General features: G+C 38.6%; 1 protein-coding gene across 8 annotated transcripts in view; it reads right to left on the minus strand.

The window, feature by feature from the left end:
• TRAPPC8 (trafficking protein particle complex 8) overlaps positions 1 to 17,346 on the minus strand; it is a 142,077-nt gene that overhangs the window by 16,996 nt on the left and 107,735 nt on the right. For all 8 annotated transcript variants that reach the window (XM_019526701.1, XM_019526695.1, XM_019526688.1 and 5 more), the window contains 9 exons: positions 16,759 to 16,983; positions 12,994 to 13,102; positions 10,695 to 10,889; positions 10,360 to 10,490; positions 8,970 to 9,044; positions 8,414 to 8,540; positions 6,567 to 6,724; positions 5,121 to 5,563; positions 1,721 to 1,868 (listed from right to left, as the gene is read on the minus strand). In XM_019526701.1, coding sequence (XP_019382246.1) covers positions 1,721 to 1,868; positions 5,121 to 5,563; positions 6,567 to 6,724; positions 8,414 to 8,540; positions 8,970 to 9,044; positions 10,360 to 10,490; positions 10,695 to 10,889; positions 12,994 to 13,102; positions 16,759 to 16,983 — 1,611 coding nt within the window. The remainder of the gene's footprint in view (positions 1 to 1,720; positions 1,869 to 5,120; positions 5,564 to 6,566; positions 6,725 to 8,413; positions 8,541 to 8,969; positions 9,045 to 10,359; positions 10,491 to 10,694; positions 10,890 to 12,993; positions 13,103 to 16,758; positions 16,984 to 17,346) is intronic.

The following is a 17,346-nucleotide window of genomic DNA, read 5'->3' on the forward strand; positions in this document are numbered from 1 at the left end:
AGCACCCAATTTAAACCAGAAAAGTAAAATAGGTGAGGACACATAGGCATGAAGCTGGTTCACAACTACATAACTTAAAAACCCCCACCCTGTTTGACTCCATATCCAGTGCAGTATGCATTAGGCCACTCTCATCCCCATCATCAACACCACTATTTGCTTAAGTTAGGCAGGCAATACCACCATATTACCACCTGGGACACCATGTTTTATTTAAAATAGCTTGATTCTTAATGCCACCTACTAGTTCTGCTCTTTTTTCCCCAGCATCTTCCAAGAGAAGTTGTTTTGTAGAAATGAACTGCATCTAAACTACTGAGGAGCTCTGTATGTGACCTACTGAGGCTGGAGTTCTTGCTTATCCCATCTCCTTCACGGTCAGGGAAATATTAGAAGCAACATAAAATATTTCTTTGATCCTACGTGGTTGCATTAATATGGTTTTCTGCATCTCTGGTTATACATATCCTGATAACACCCCCCCATTATCAAAGGAACTCTTCCACCATACATAGCTGGTCTAACTATTCATTGCATAGTTCAACTTCATTTCTTTAAAACAAACAAAAACAGTAGAATTTCTTTGCAAAAATGAAGTGATAGGAACTTTCCAACTTCCACCTTCAAGATCAGGGCCTTTCAGTTGAAAGCAACTTGCACATGGTTCACATGTTGAAATGAGCCAGTGTTATGCAGAAAGAGTAAGTCAGCAACACAAGTAGATGGATTCACATGGGAAGGAGGGGGAGGGGAAAAATGAGGTCTCCATTCCTTAAAGCCTCTTAGAAGTTGGTTCACAGCTTGCCCAAACCTGGGATTGCAGCAAGTGTTTATATAAAAGCAGGGGTCAGCAACATTTTTGGGCAGAGTTCCAAACACACCTGCAACCTCAACTTGTAAGGTATTGGCATGCCAGGGGTGGATGGTAGGGAAGCCACAAGGGCCTGATCCTTGTTGTGGCAGTGCAGCCCTGGCCCCTTTCCTGATGTCTGCCCCGAGGCATGTGCGCCAAGCAAAAGGCCTTTAAATGCCACACTGGCACCTGTGCCAGGGTTGCCTACCCATGACGTAGAGCATGGAAGAAGTTGGAGAACTGCAGTCATAGGACATGCCAAACCACTGCACCAGCCTTACAACTTCGGTTACAATTTCACTTGTGGGGACCTATCCATTTGAGAGTAAGTGCAAGAAAGCTCCCAAGACTCAAACTCCAAGCTGAAGTTAGTCACATTCTTCCATTCCCACCTAGCAACAAAACTTGTTGCAGAAAGGGTTCAGCATACCACTAATATAGAAAAGCCAAGATCTGCAACTTATCTCCCTCAAGAATGGGGAAGAAGTAGTTTCAACTACAACTCCTGAAGGGTAAAACAAAACAAATACAAAAGACACCTACAACAATTCACATTTGGGGGTTCAGGAAGTTAAAATAGTTTCAAAGGAAAAATAGACAAGTTCTTTTTAGGATTACCCCACTGTCAATATTTCGCCAGACCAATGTATGTCAATATGCAAGTTACATTTGCCTTTTTTGGGTTTGTTTTTTTTAAAACAAGACTGCAGTAACTTGACCTTTGACATGCTACCAGATGACCAAACACACACTTAAGAGCCATATCTAGACATTCCACTGGGAACAAGCCTTGGCAAAAAAGGATAAGGACAAAAAGTCAAATCCCCTGCCCTAAACAAAACAAAAAAAACAAACAAACAAACTTACAGTATTGATATTTTCCACATCGACAAATACCAGCATATTGTCCCCTCTGCCTTCTTCATCCTCAAGAGCATTACTCCTGGAGACAGTAGCTCGAACATTTAAAGATCGACTTGTACAAATGACAGCAGTATGTCTTAATACTCTATGACTAGAAAGAGAAAACAGCAGGTACTAAAGTTGCAATACTATTACAGAGCTTCTGACTAGCCAATTAAGATTTTACATTTGAGAAAGAAAACCAGGCTATTATAAAATTTCTTCCCTGTTCTCTACTGGTATATCTTCTCTTGAACCAAGGTGTTACAAAGTAAAGATGGAGCAACTGATGTTCATGTTTGAACCCACCCTGTTTGTCAGGCCCAAGGTTCTGAAGAATTCAAAATAAGAATTGAAAAAACGCCCACAGATTCATATTCAGCCATATGTAGAAAGTTTAATTATTACCGTTTCTAGATTTTAAAGGATTAATCTGGTTAGATTAAATAAGCATTTTCTTCTTAAAAATCACCACTGACGTACATTTTTTCAGTGCTGAAAGGCCACACCAGTTATGTCAGTGATTTTCAATTCCCATCAAGATAAGAAACTATTCTTAGTTTTTGTAGTTCCCTCTCTGTAGGCAAAAGATCATACACACACACACACACACTCACTCTAGCAGGAAGTTAAACCTAGGACTTCCCATATCCCACGATGCATAAGTAGCCTTTCTTCCTATCCAATCACTCTATGATTGAAATATAAAAAATGTGAACAAGCAGGACTATCAGATTCACAGGGATGGAAGGGATCTCAAAGATAATCTGTTTCAACCCCCCTACACATTACAGAACAGTATAAGGGGACCGCATGAGGCCATTTGCTCAAGACAGGAGTATCCCCGATTAAAGCATTCCAGTCAAGTGTTCATCTAACCTGCACTTGAAAATGTCCACAGGTGGAGATTTCCACAAGCTTTGGAGTAGTTTATTCCAATGCTTAAACCACCCTCAGTCAGGAAGTTCTTCTTACTAGCCAACCTAATTTTGCCCTGCTGCAGGTGTGAAACCATCAATCCTTATCCTAAACTGTGTCCACAGGAGTCATCTTCATCCTCCATAAAACCACACTTCAAATATCTGAAGACTTGGTGCAAACCCCACTCTAGTACTGTCTATTTTGCTTGGAGGAGAAGACTGGACAGCACTCCAGATGAAGCCTCACCAGTGCTGAACAAAGTGGAGAGACCACTTCCCTTGATTTGCAAGTGCCACTCCTCTTACTACAATCTAGTTGGCTTCTTTTCTTGCAACAAGAGAATACGCAGTGGCTCATGCTCATCTTATGGTCTACTGTGACCCGCAGGCCCCTTTCTACAGTACCACAACCTAGTCAATCTTTTCCCAGTTTGTTTCATCACAAATGCAGGAGTTTGCACTCATCCTTGTTAAAATTTCACCCAATTAATTTTGGACCATTTCTCCTTTTGTCAAAGGTAATTCTGAGTTCTAGCCCCCACACCCAAACATGAATGGAGAAAAGCTACTCCTCAATCATCCCTGTCTAACACTTAGCCCACTTCTTGAAGATCTCCAGTAAGAAGATTCTACAACTTCTCAGCAGTCTCTTCCACTGTCTTCCTTATTGCTAAAAGAAAGTTTTTTCCTGATACCCAAGCTGAATCTAGCTTGATCCATTTTCAAGCCACTGCTTTGCACCCTGACCTCCGTAGCAAAGGAGAACAACTTTTATTTTCCCTTATGGCAGCCTTTCAGATACATCTGAAGACTGCTTTTACTTCTTGCCCCCCCACCTTTGTTGGCTTTTCTATAAGCTAAAGATGCCTAGTTCTCTCATCCTTTCCTTGTATGGCTTCCTAGCTCAAGTTTTCTAATCTATCAAGACCCATCTGAAAACTACTCCTATCTTACAGTGCATCTGTAATCCTTCACAGTTTGGTCATCTACAATTCTCTCAGGAAATACTCTATTCTGGCATTTAACTCATTAACAACCAACATGTTAAGTAGAACCAGACCTAGAATAGACCCCTGTGGGACCCTGCTCAAAACCCCCTGCCATTCTACACAACTTTATAAGCTGCATCAAAAGCCCCTACTCTCTCTCAAAAGAGCAGCCGGAAGAAATAGAATGCTAGATGCCGTCTCGACAAATCAAAACTCCAGCGGCATATCAAATGGTACCAGTGATCGTCAGGGCTATCAAACATTTCCTCATTCCAAAGAGGGGAAAAAGGACCCAAGAAGTGTAAATCTCTCTCTCTGTCTCTCTCTCTCTCTCACACACACAAATTGATCAGTAGATACATTGTTCCTAGATCTTTTCCCTGACATAGAGGATGGACTTATCGACACTCAAATCTACAATATTAGTGCTTGGAGTAGGTACAAGAAACCATGATTATAAACTGTCCCTATAATAACTGGCAAGTATAAAAACCAAGACAAAAGAAAAGAATCCCAAGAGCAAAATTAGAATGAGCGCGTGTGAAATCTCTACTCAGGTCCAGAGCACATAAGCAGGGCTATAGCATAAAGAAACCCAAAACCTAGAATACATTTGTTCACCAGCATATCTTTATAGGTGACTATGACCTATTCAAAACCAAGATGCTACCAAGCCACACTGCTTACAAAAAGAGCTACTCTGTTGCCCTTTCAAAGCAGTCAGCCTGGACAAGGACTGAACCTCAGAATAAGCAATGCAAGTCACTCTTTGCAGGGCTAGAAGGGCCAGGTTAAAAAAAAGATAAAAACCCCCAATTGCTGCAACTTCATGCCATCAATGAAGCTATTTGTGTTTAAATATTAGATGAAGTCAGCAACTAGAAATTTCTGGCCATGTGTTGAACTGAAGATAAGCTTTTCAGACTCATAAATGAGTAGGGCTTTCTTTTACAATATACAGGAATAAAGTAACTAATGCCCTAAACCAAAGAAGAATGAAATATTGAGTCTTTAAGCAAGAAAGCCATATTTTATGGATACTACTTTAAGACAATGTGGAGCTTTGTTTCCTTAAAAATAGAAGCACATTGAGAGATCTTAACTCTACAAATACCTAAATTCAGTTCAACAGATACTGACCAGAAAAATTAGCTTTTAAATATCTTTATGGAACTAAAGATCATGTTTTGCTCTCTTGTAGCAAAGTTAAACTTTGATTTTTATGATATTTGTTTCCAGAGGAGGGGCAGTTAGCCACATTAATCTGAAGTCAAGCAGAAAGGAGGGTAGGATTTGCACCTTACAGACTAAGTCAGATGTGTAGCATGAGCTTTGGTGAGCCTAAGCTCACTTCATCCAATGCTCATACCAGAGGCATTAAATACTAGACTTCCCCAAGCACGCTAAAGAATTCACTAGGTATGACCTAACTAAGTGAGAAGAAAGTTAACTTACCACATTTTTGAATGTTTTCTAATACTTTCATAATAGAACAAAAAATTTATTTCATGAACACCCTCTTCATCTGGTCCACGTAACCACATTGGCAGCTGGACAGAAGCCCCAGGAAGGAGGACAGAGTCCAGAAGTGGAACATGTATCACCTCAGGCTGACTTCCCATGCCAACCCCAAAGTCTCCAGAAGAAGCTGATGACAACAGTGCTGTACGCAGAGAGGTAGAATCTGTCACGACAGTCTTGTAAGCACTACAGTTCTCAGAAGCTGAGGGACTTAGTGGTGTTAAAACGGCAGTATTTCCACCAAACGTAAAAAATTCTGGATGCTTAGACACAACTTTCAGTGCAGTAAGAGGACACTTGCTCACATTCACAAATTCTACATATGCTTTTCTGATTTCTCCACAGAGCAGCCCTGTAGGAAAATTTATAAAGAACACCTGCATTGGGGGAAAAAAATTCATAAGATTGACCATTTAATTTTAAAGACAGATTTATGAAAATAACTTGAAGCCACCACCATTTATAAATTTAAAATAACATTAATGCAACTATTCAACAACCAGCTTAGTAATTCTGTTGGTGTTTTTACCATCTAAGCATAAATGAAGTGACAGAAAAATTAGTTCTGACAAACAGAAAATCGCAAAAGCTATTTTGTCAGGTTTGTTACAATTTTTACCAATAAAGTGTCTTTAGTCAATCTCTAGAGGTTGTACATAAATACATGCGGACATTTAAATGGAAATATAGTTATAGATAAATAGTATGTTTTTAGATGTCACCTAAAATCCAACAACTCTTAACTTTGAGGCTAAGTACAGGTAGCCAAAAAGCCAGAGGCTGAATCAATTCAATCTTCACAGGTTTGTCTAAGTTGCATTGATTGAACCGATAAGCAAGTGAACAGACATTCACTTTTGATTCCAGAAATGCAGCCACATGCCTGTAGTGGCCCGAGCCAGAAGGCACTAGAGCATGCCTCCCCTTCCTCAGCTGGAGCAGACAGCTTGGGCCACAGCTAGCCCACCCATTCTGCAAGGGGCAGTTTGCAAGGGAGGTGCAAAGTTTCATGGGATGCTGAGGGACTGCGAGTTAACTTGATGGTGGAAGGCATCTGTGACAGAAGTTCAATAAACCCAGTTAACCTAAACCAGTTAAGTCTGATACTAAATTGATCCAGGTTTATCTTAAACCAGTTTCAGCCATTTTGAAAGCAGTTTCTATGCACCAAACTTCTATTGTTACAGATTTGAATCTGTTTCCAATCACTTATACTAGTTCACATGCAATTTCTGTCCCTAACCTAAATGGGCAGAAAGTAAAGACTGCAATTCTTAATACTAGGTCAAAAGTTACTGATACTATAAACAGCATCAAAGTAAGAGTATCACTCTATACTTTACTAAAATCAAGTTATCAGCAACAGGGAAAACAGAATACCTCCAGCAAGGGCATTTCCTCTGTAATAATAGGATCTAAACGGCGATCGGGTCCATATTTAATGGATGTTTTTTCTTCTTTTGTATTATTAAGTCGAGGTCCCTGGATTTCTAAATCCTGACGTCCTCTTACAGACAACCCATTAGAGACAAGCTTTCCTGAAACAGTTTGAAATCATGATGTTTTATAGTAAAAATGAAGTTAGTTGTCATCTCCAATTTCTAAAGCTCATACTAATAAGTCTGATCCAAGGCACATGCCAAAAGAGTACTTGCAAATTACATTTTGTCATTTTCCCTTAGATTAGGAAAGGAAAATATTCATTCTTTTAAATGGCAACCACCTAGATAAACTAGCATTCTTAACAGACATGGCACTGGCAATAGCAGTGCAATCTGCACCACACATACATCTGCAAGTGTTCTGGAACAATCAACTGTCTGTTTAGAAATGGTCAACTTTGTGTATCGTGCAGTCTATACCCACTCAGTTCTTGCCCCCTGAAAAACTGCCAGGAGATAAGGATTTTTGGGATGTTAACACTTCACTCACTGCTAGTCTGAGCCAGAGAATATAAAAAAATTAGAGAAAGATCTGTCCTGAATAGTAAAGTAAACAATAGGAAGCAAGTGAGCAAGCAAGCAAGCAAGCATTTTGAACTATAAAATTATAAAAGAGATCATGATTGTTTAACATCAATGAACATTTTAGGGAGTAGTTAGCTGTGTAGTTTTCTTTGTCTTTAAAGAAGGGTAGCAAAGATCACCTACTTCTTGTACCTTTTACAATATGAAAATGAAGATCCTTTGCTCCTACCTCATAGCAGATGAATTTATTAGTCTAAGATGGCTTTTCCTTTTTTGCAATATGACATTTAATGGTATCAAGTTTGAACTTGTGTCATTTTCTTTAGACACGCACATTAATTCCAGCAATTTCTCTTTTACTTTAAGTAGTAGTTGTAAACTAACTCTACGGAAACTTAGGTTTATGAAAACTGGAGGAAAAATTAAATAGGAAGATGCCTCCAGTCCCTTGCTTAAAAATTTATTCCTGGTCAGTTTATACCCATTTTTTCTTGCACCAATTTCATCCCTTAGCGTAGATGAAATTGAGATCTCCCTCCCTAATGACTGTCCCCCTGAAACAGTTGTAGCCAGCAAATCCATATCCCCTCTCAGCCTGGTAAGATGAGCAAACCAAGCTCTCAGACACTTCCATTTCTCATTACCCAGCTACTCTTGTCCACAACTGTTCCATTTCAGAGTTCACCTTTCTTGAACATAAATGTAAACTGTATTCCACGTCTTATCTCTGCCTTGTACAATGGCATTCACACTTTCCATCTCTATGAAAAAATACTTGACTCTATACATTCTAGAATAAAAAAGTTTTTTTTCCCCCATAGTTGCATCACATTATAGGGTGGCTGTGCCAACAATGTAATATATTCAGGCCCGGTCATCTACATGTGGTAAAGGGCCTGGAGAAGACAGCCAAAATAGAAGGAAAGGTTCCACACGAGAAAAAAAAAAAGTTTCTGAGGCTGAAAGAAGAAAAATATAGTAGCTGCAAATTTCTTCAAGCATCTGAAATTTGATGACTTTGGGACTTTTTTTTAAGCCATGTGCAAAAATAAGGACGTGGCTAACTTAATTAAGTCTCTTTGCTCCTTCCACCCCGCCCCCCAATAATTTTAGGGTTCTGTTTCATTTTCCTTCTCTCTCTTTGATGTGATCAACCCACCCTCAACCCCAGTTAGTCATCACTGTTTACCTAGAAGATTTTAATGCTATTCTGACACAAGCCTTTATGTTTTCAGTTTTAAGAGAATCTGGTGTCCTTACCTGTTTGCATTCCAGTAGAAGGGTCAAGTCCATCTAATGCCGTAGAACCCTGAATAGTGCCCAGATTGTAAACGACGCCCAGAATGTGTAGCTCCCCTGTTTGATGGGGAAAGAGCTTTAGTCTCGCCTGTGGAGATATGTTAAATTTTTGTTGTTGTTGCTACTAAAAGAAAATGTTTACATTAATGTCCCATTTTAATACAAAAAGTTCACAGCTATACTTATTATTACATAACCAGACAAAATATAGTCACAATTATGCATTTCTAATTCCTTATATAAAATTTCTAATATTTTTGCAAACCACTTTGTTTCCAATTAAGCTGAAAAACAACTGTCAAGTACATAAGAAAAAAAACTCTTAATCTGGAGTAAAAAAGTAAGCTTATAATGGAAGCAGAAAACAGAGTAGATATAATTAATTTAGAACTACAGTAGAAAGTTATCCTACATTTACTTTAACGGATAGAAGTGAAATAATTGTAGAGGCCAAACAAATCTATTGCTTAAGTCTTTAATGTTGGGTATCTACCTATGGGATAAAACATTTACTTACCATTTTTGTCTCTTCACTATTAATTAAGAACTCTGCTATTACTTCAGCTCCAATGACATCACTTCCACAGACTCCCTAGGGAACACCACACACACACACAACACATTGAAGCCACTTCCTTAACAATGTCGTTCTGAATTAAGTATCTACAAAATTTAGTTTCTGCAAGTGTTGCTTTAAAGATACTTCAAAACAAGAGAACTCATATAGACATGGATCAATAAAAAGAAAGGAGTTTGCTAGGACTCAACACATTTAGAGCATCACAATTTGGCAGGTTGGCCAGTGCTTAGTCAGAGAACAACTTTGAACAGAGTTGGAGTTCAACTCTAATGTTTACATCACAACCATTCAATAATGGCAATACCACACACTTAAGGATTTTATTGGTTCTTGTATCAGCTTGAAACTGTTCTTGTATCAACTTGAAACCCCAAGAAAGCCAGAAGCAAAAGTTTTCAGAACGAGTGGGTTCTGAAATCAGGGTATCCTCTTTCTGCAGCTGCCTAGAAATATATCACTAATGCTGAATGGCTACCATGGTATTAAATACAATAGTTTGACTAGGAAATCTAGTCTGAGTTTCACAACAGCAAATGCCTTTAAAACAGTAAAATTTTACTAAATAACATTTTAACAGACTACCCCAAGAAATGTCAGTTAAGGAACTACTAAAACCATGATCAAAATTATTAGAAAGTATCTTATATGAAAGACTAGCTAAACATTAGCTCCTCCAAAATGGGAAAAAACACTTAAGTTAGAGATGAACCCAAAAGAGGTAGTGGTTTAGATAATGAACTAACCCAAAACATAAGCGACTTTGGTGATTACAAAACCATATGGATTAGCAGGAAAAAGAACTCACTCTCTCACACACACACGTTAAAGATCAATACAAAGTTCAAAGTACCAAACTTTGACTAGTTGAGAACAGATTATGCAAATGACTTGTCTACTGCAAGTAAGCTTGATTTTATTTTAACAACAGAGATCTTTTGTATGACCACTTGTTAATTTAAGTTTCGCACTGTTTGACAACACCAATTTTCCTCCTTTAATGAGGGCAGAAAAGTGGTAACTGTGGTATTTGTTGGCAAGCATAAACATTTTAACAATCACCTGCTGTAAGCAAACCCGTTATTTTAAATTTTTAAGAAAAAGTTAAATTCTAACACACAAGATGAATGTCAATGACCTTATTAGTGTTATCCTCTCTTCCTATCCCAAATTTATCCTATTAGGCTCATTCACTGTTTCAAGTCAGAGCTTAGAAACTGCACTGTATAGGACTTTCTCATTTCATGATGTTAAGATCATCCATATGAAGCAGCCATGTTAGTTAAAACTGGGGAAAGAGAAGGATCACCAACAGCAAAATGTTACTTACCAGCTCTTTTGTTTCTTCATTATGCTTTACATTGAAGTCTTTTGGTTGGAATTTCCACAGTAACGATAAGTCAGTCAACAAAAGTGGAACCTTCAATGGATTTCTAAAGGCTACTTCCACCGTTATTGGTTCTATTTAAAAAAAAGGACTTTAAGTTTTCAGATTGTACTAGGCATGTACAAACTGGTCATTACTGAAAAGTGCTCCTACTTGAGTTTTCCACTCAAATAAGCAATATCACACATACAACCTTCCATTTGTTACTGTAAAATTTAAGTTTCTTTTAGAGTATCTAACTACTTGTAAATTAAGAAGTTCACACATCATCATTTTACCTTCTACTACAGCAAGTGGAAACCTGGAGTTATCTGAATAACTGTTCAAACAATACTGCGTTGGCTGAAAATTTGAAGGTATTATTCCTTTGTTAGCCACAGCCACAACTTGTTCCTCGAGCTCCTTCCATTGTTGTGAAGATTCAGAGTCATATTCTTGATCAAGACTTATGTGTGTGGCTGCTTGCTTTTCACCTAATAGTAAAAAAAATCAACATTAAGTGGCAAAAGACAGCGGTATAAGACCACCGTACTACAGAACTGTATTGACAAGTTCCAGGTCAGAGTTTACAGTCAATATCATAAAGTGTTCTGATTAATTCAATAATGCCTCACAGGTTCATAATGCAAAGCTTTATTTATGTGTGTTGAAAGAATAATAAAAGAAAAATAGTCAGCACACTTTGAAGCCATTTGAATGTTTTAAAATCTATTTAGAGAAGCATTTCACACAATTTAATTATCAAACATGTAAACTGAATAAAAAGCAACCTATAACATTAAGTTAAAAATTTAGTTTAGCTCATGGACAAAAAAATATGTAGCCTCAACTAAGAACTGTTAAGATCTTAACTAAGAGTCAAATGTAGCCTTAACTAAGAGTAAGAAACATTGCATACAAGGACCTTAAAATGTTTTACAAACATGTTAGGGAGGGAAAAGCACTATGCATATTTTGCCTGTGGATAAACGGAAGTAGTTGAAGATAACTAGTGTTTCCCCAAAGTGGCATGTGCAGCCTGCCTTGTCTTCACTGTTAAAAATTAAGTTGGCTATCATTCTTAAGAAAACTCTCAAAGGTATCAAGCCTATAATCAGTTTAGTGAGGTCTACTCGAGAATGTCAAGATAATTTCCAAATCATTTCACTGATTGCTAAATCAAAATGACAACAGGTAAAGGAATTGGTATTTTAAAGAACTTAATTTCTTCATTGCAAAAGCAAGTGTTACTGAATGCTTTCTAAAATTAGGGAAAGAGGGCTTAAAGTACTATAAGGGCAAGAAGACCTTGAAGAGACCTGCAAACTAAATTATACAGACTTTTCAGACAATGAGAAAGTACAACCAATTGCTTTTTTTTTAAATTTAGTAAATACAACCAATATTCCTAGTGTTCTGGAAATGCTGTTGTAATATGCAGATGAATGATTCTCCACCAGGGTGCTAAGAGATCTCTTTAAAAGCAAAATGAAATTAGCACAATTAGGTGTGCAAGTGCCTAAATATGATTCACAAGATAAACCCAGAAATTTCAAATAGGAATGTTCCCAATGCATGGATTTCTACTTGATGGTCTTTGGGCTTTTTGCCACATAAGAACCATTTCCCCCTCTCCCCGCCATAGTCAAAAAATGAGTAGAAATGAAATTGAAACGAAGCCACTAAATTCAGAAAAGTTATGGAGGAGTACCTTGAGTCTAAGAAGACTGTGAACTACTGATGTAAGGACGGTCATCCCTGGCAAACACTCTAACCTCTAAACCAATGCTGGTCAATGTTCTTGGCAGGTATGCCACAAGTTATGCCCCACCCCCTATGAGTGCTGCTGTTAACTACATCCCCCACCACACCAGCCCCAGTGGCATACCTGATGAGAGTTTGAGCCCTAGGGCACTGGAATGGAGACAGAGGGGTTCAAACCTCTGGTTATGCAGACTGGGGGCAAACTGCTGCTATGAGAAGTCCATCTCAAAATCCAGATTAACCCTTCCCTGGCCTTAGGCAAATTCAGAACTCTCCCCCATAAAAACTTTAGGTGGTCACATACTTTAGATACCTAAAGGATACCAGGCACGCGGGGAGAGAAGAAGTGAGAAAGGTGTTGAGGCCACTTGGACTTCAGGTATCTAAACTCTGACCAGGCAAATCCAGGCCCAGGGTGACCAGACATGAGAGAAGACATTTATAAACAAGACTTCATTAAAAACTTGATTCAGAGATTCTCTGTCCACTGAACAGAAATAACAGCTCTATGTTTATTTTCCCTGAAGGAAAAAGTAAGTTTCCATAAGGTGCAATTGATTAAAAAAGGCTATTAAAAAGCTTTTTAAGAAGAAAGATAGTGGGTATTTCTTATTTTAGGGATTGAAATCTTAAGGGAAAAGCATTTCAAGCCCAAGTTTAAATTGCTGAGAAGGGGAGCTTAATACACTAACTGATGCAATATATGAAGCCAAAGTTATTACAATAACAGAAGAGAAAAATACCAACCAGCCTGAAGAAGTGTTTCTGCTTCTTAAAGCTGAACCTTGTGCAATTAGGAGACCTTTATTAACAAATAACTGAAAATTCACTAACCTTCAGCTGGTCGCCTGTTATGCCCAAAGAATACGCGTGTTGCTGAGCTGTTAATATATGGTAAAGGAAGCTGTGGTAGAGGACCATCAGGTGACAGCTGGGTTACGTTCTGAGAGAAGCAGGAAGTAAATTAAAAAAATAAAAACAAAAATATTTTATGTGATTGTTCCTATACAATCTGTTTTCAAATACTGACAGAATTAAGTTATACAGCATTGTTAAAATGGCACTTTTTTTTTTCTTTTTAAGGCGGCATTATCCTTCTCTTTATTAAAATGTTAATATTCATAATACTCTTGTGGTCTAGAAGGTAAGGAGCAAAAAACAAAACAAAAAACCCACAAAACTAGAACATATCTATTTTGAGTATCCCAGAGCAAGGATGAGTGTTGCCTATTAAGTATCAAAACTCAAAAGCTGTAATTCAGTGGTCTCCAACCTTTTCAAGTAGATCACCTCTGGCATTTAAAAGCAACCCAACATCTACTGTGAGCCGCCACCCTCGCCTCTCCCCCTGCCTAGCAGGTAAGTCTGTGGGGAGAGAAGTGGGGGCAGATTGAAACGGAGGGAGAAAAAAATTATTTGGGGGCACGCCTCCTCAACTGGTAAGTCCCACCCAGCTGGAGCCCCACTCAACTTACCTCTGCAGCACTGTACCTCACTGCAGGGGCCTCAATTTAGCCCCTGCCCTCCCCGCACTGACTGACCTGCTGGGCTGGGGCACGTGTGCATGCATGCAGGCACTCAACCCCACAAGCCAGGCTCAGAATAACTCCAAGAGTCTCCGAGATCTACTGGTGGATCGAGATCCACTGGTTGGTGACCACTGCTGTAAATCATTGTTCAAGGATCTATCCGTACTTCCCTGACGTTACAAACTAGACTGAATGTGGAACAGAATGGGTGCACCATGTGGAGTGGGTTTTGCAGAAGGCTGCAGTCCATTCTTCCAAAATTGTGCCTTTTGAGCAAAAAAAAAAATCTTTTTAATCTGGTTTTCTAGAAAAATCTGCAGATGGCCATTACACAGATAACCTGCATTTCAAAACTGAGGCAGTATTAAAAATGTCCAGTCATGAGCAAAAATATGGCAATTTATATTAATACTGTATATTCTCACATAGAACATGCCCCTTGTTTTCGAAAGGCAGAAAGAAGAAAAAAGTCTTTCCAGAGCAGGGAAAAAGCTTTATCTTTAACTGACTCATGCTCCATAAATTACTCAACTACAGCAGAATCCCTAGCTGTTGCTTAAGACTGGTTTCCACAGATAAATCTAAGTTTCTGAAAACAGTGAACAAACCTGAGCTCAAGAGGTTGTGAAATAAGAGAAGACCAGGAGCAGCTAACTCACAGCAAAACTGCCCTATGAAAGGTTAGCCTGATTGGCAGAACAATCAAAAACGTTAACAAGGAGACATTATCACTAATGCCTGTAGACTGAGTAATAATAAACCATTAAAGTTAACCCAGTTCCTCAGCTGCCTGAAGAGTAATACCACAGATGCTGCACTGTGGAGCAGGAATCAAAGCAGGGCACTTCCTAGGTAGAGAAGTCAGTTTCCCTGCTTAATACAAACACCCCAATTTAGAGAGTGTATCATTTAGGGGGGAAAAGGTGCACACTGTAAAACATAGTACATTTGTTGCCTAAAAACTACAGAATCCCAATGAGACTACGCCTAGATAAAAGCTTATTGCCATATTTACTCAAATAAGACTATTTTTTTCCCCGCCTTAAATCAGCACGGGAAAAAAAAAAGTTCGTCATCTTACATTCATACGAGGGAACCTCACTAAAATACAATTTCTACCATTAAACTACTGCCAAAAACTTGTGCTCAGTACTGGAAACCAAGTTGATTTTTTGAAGTGGATCAAAAGCAACCAACACTAAGCACAACAATAACACACGGCCCATGTTAAGCAAACATACTGACAGGACCGTACCACAAGATTCAGATGGCCTACACTAACTTAAAACATTGCCCATTGCACTCGCAGTCCCCTTCAGCGCTGACTCTTTCAAGTCATGGTCAACCACTACACTGCATACATTTCAACTTCCTCTTCACCCTCACAGCTGAGTTGCACTTCTCTTTCCCGTTTCCAATTATTCCTGTTTCTTCACCAGCCTTAAATGTCTAGCAAACATCACCAAATGGGGCCCCAAACAGTTCATCCAGAAATGCCTCCATCAGCCCCTCTCTCAGCCTGCTGCACATAATTAGTGGGGCTCTGCCCTCCAGGACATGGAGCTGGCCCAGGTTGCCTTGCGTCTCATCTGTATATACATTTTTGGAAGATCCCAGGACCTACAACAAAAATACCCAGGTCCCATGAGTCAGGGGCTAATTAGAACATGGATCCTGTGAGTATGGGACAGGGTATCTGGAGTTCACACACATATTAAGCAGTGCTGTGCTGTGGGGTCACCATGGCTTGAAATAGTTGGCTCTGCTGGGGCCCAAACCAATGAATTGTCTGGTAAAATTGTGAGACTTAGGTTTGGACTAGTATTATACTTAGTTTGTATAAGTAGGTATAAAAGTACTACTTAAGAGTGTGTTTATGGAATCCCTGTGCTGAAACTTGCAGCAGTTTCAAAAAAGATAAAATGAACCAATCCTGGTTGAACTATGTCTATGGGTACCCACAGTAATTTGCTTATATGGAAATCACTAGAGGTATGTTTATTTCAAACTCAGTGTTTTCAAATTTGTGCCTCACTTCTATGTGCTCAGGGAGAGCAGGGCGTGACAGCAAGAAGAGGGAGGGGCTGAAGGTGAAACGGGGGGGGCAAGGGGACTACATGACCCCCCCAGATTTAAATTTTCCTTGCTATAGCAGTGGGAAGGGGCAAATTCAAGCCAAACCTCCAATAATTAGATTCTATATATGGAAAATTATAATAAATTTTTAACTTTTCCATATATAGAGTCTAATTATAAAGGTGATCATCTTATATTCAGGGTCATTGTTGTCATTTTGTATTCAAGTAAATATGGGTATTTTTCACCTTTTTAATTATATACATAGTAAGACAGTAAAAATGTATATAGCATCCCTTTCCAAGAACACCTTTCAACCTAGGTTCCTGTAAAATAGAAGAACCATTTATGTCTTTGTGTGACATCCCGAATTAGGGTGGGATCATATGCAGTATTTCCAGATTTAATTTAGCTTATTTTGAAACTGCAAAGTTTTCATGTTTGAAGTTTGTATTCTAAACCCATCAATTCAAACTCAGCAATAAACGCATCTGTAAAGATTCTTAAGAATGCAACTCAAAGCAAAACAACATTAATTTATTTTGCTGCATTTTTAGGTTTTCTGTTAAAAGACTAACAATCCTGTACTCGGGAAAAGGAAGAGATTCCTTTTCAATTATTAGAATATGAATTATTTGTTTCAAATATTCTCCAATTTTATATGGAGAGTTGAGACTATGGATTTCATATTTTAAAGTTTTGCTAATGGTCTCGAGTTGAGCACAGACATTGGTAGTATATTCTAGACTTAAGCACATGCATGCTATCAAACAGATGCAATGCATCTTTCCAATTTAATTCACTGCTGCATGAAATGAGAGTCTAGCACAATGCAGACATTAAATTAATACACAATGATTTTCTGCGACTGGACTATTTTAAGCATCCTGCTAGAGTTAGAAAAAGGCCTAATACTATTAAGAAAAGAGGATGCTATGTACACGTGAGATTAACAACATTTACGCTACTTAAGAATAAAGCATTTACTACTTGCCTTGTAAACATAAAGATATTCTCGGAGAAAGGCCCCTTGCTGAGCTGCAGGTTGTTTACTGTCATTGATCAAAATATGCCTGAAGGCAGACACAGCATTATCAAGCTGCCGAAGCGTAAAAGATTGGCGACCAATAGTGAAGTTAATGTGATCCTCTGCAAGAGACCAACCTTTTCCTTTATAAACTTGCATGGCCTGACAGTAGCAACGTAAGGCATGTTTCTTCTGCAAGAAAAGATTCAGATTGTTCTTCAAATATCATTAGTCTTAATATTAAAAAGTGCATTAAGTTACACAGCAGGGCCAATAAAGAAATCATTTGGGTCCAGACAGATTATAGTACTAGAGTTTAAAATGAGTCTTCCAAGGTAACAGCAACTAGCAGAAAGCTATAACAGTATATGAAGTCAAAATTAATCATCAGGTAAATAAAGTTGATACTGTATGGGAGCAAACAGCCGCTTTATTTATCCAAAATTATTCCCTCGCACTAAGTCCTAAAATATTAAATACCCCTCGTCTCAAGAGATGCTTGGGCTCAGAAGTATGGCAGTAAAAGCAGACAACGGGGGGGGGGGGGGGGGGGGG

The sequence above is a fragment of the Gavialis gangeticus genome, unplaced genomic scaffold, assembly GCF_001723915.1.
Source record: "Gavialis gangeticus isolate Ggan-Ray unplaced genomic scaffold, GavGan_comp1, whole genome shotgun sequence".
In the NCBI taxonomy this organism is placed as follows: Eukaryota; Metazoa; Chordata; order Crocodylia; family Gavialidae; genus Gavialis; species Gavialis gangeticus.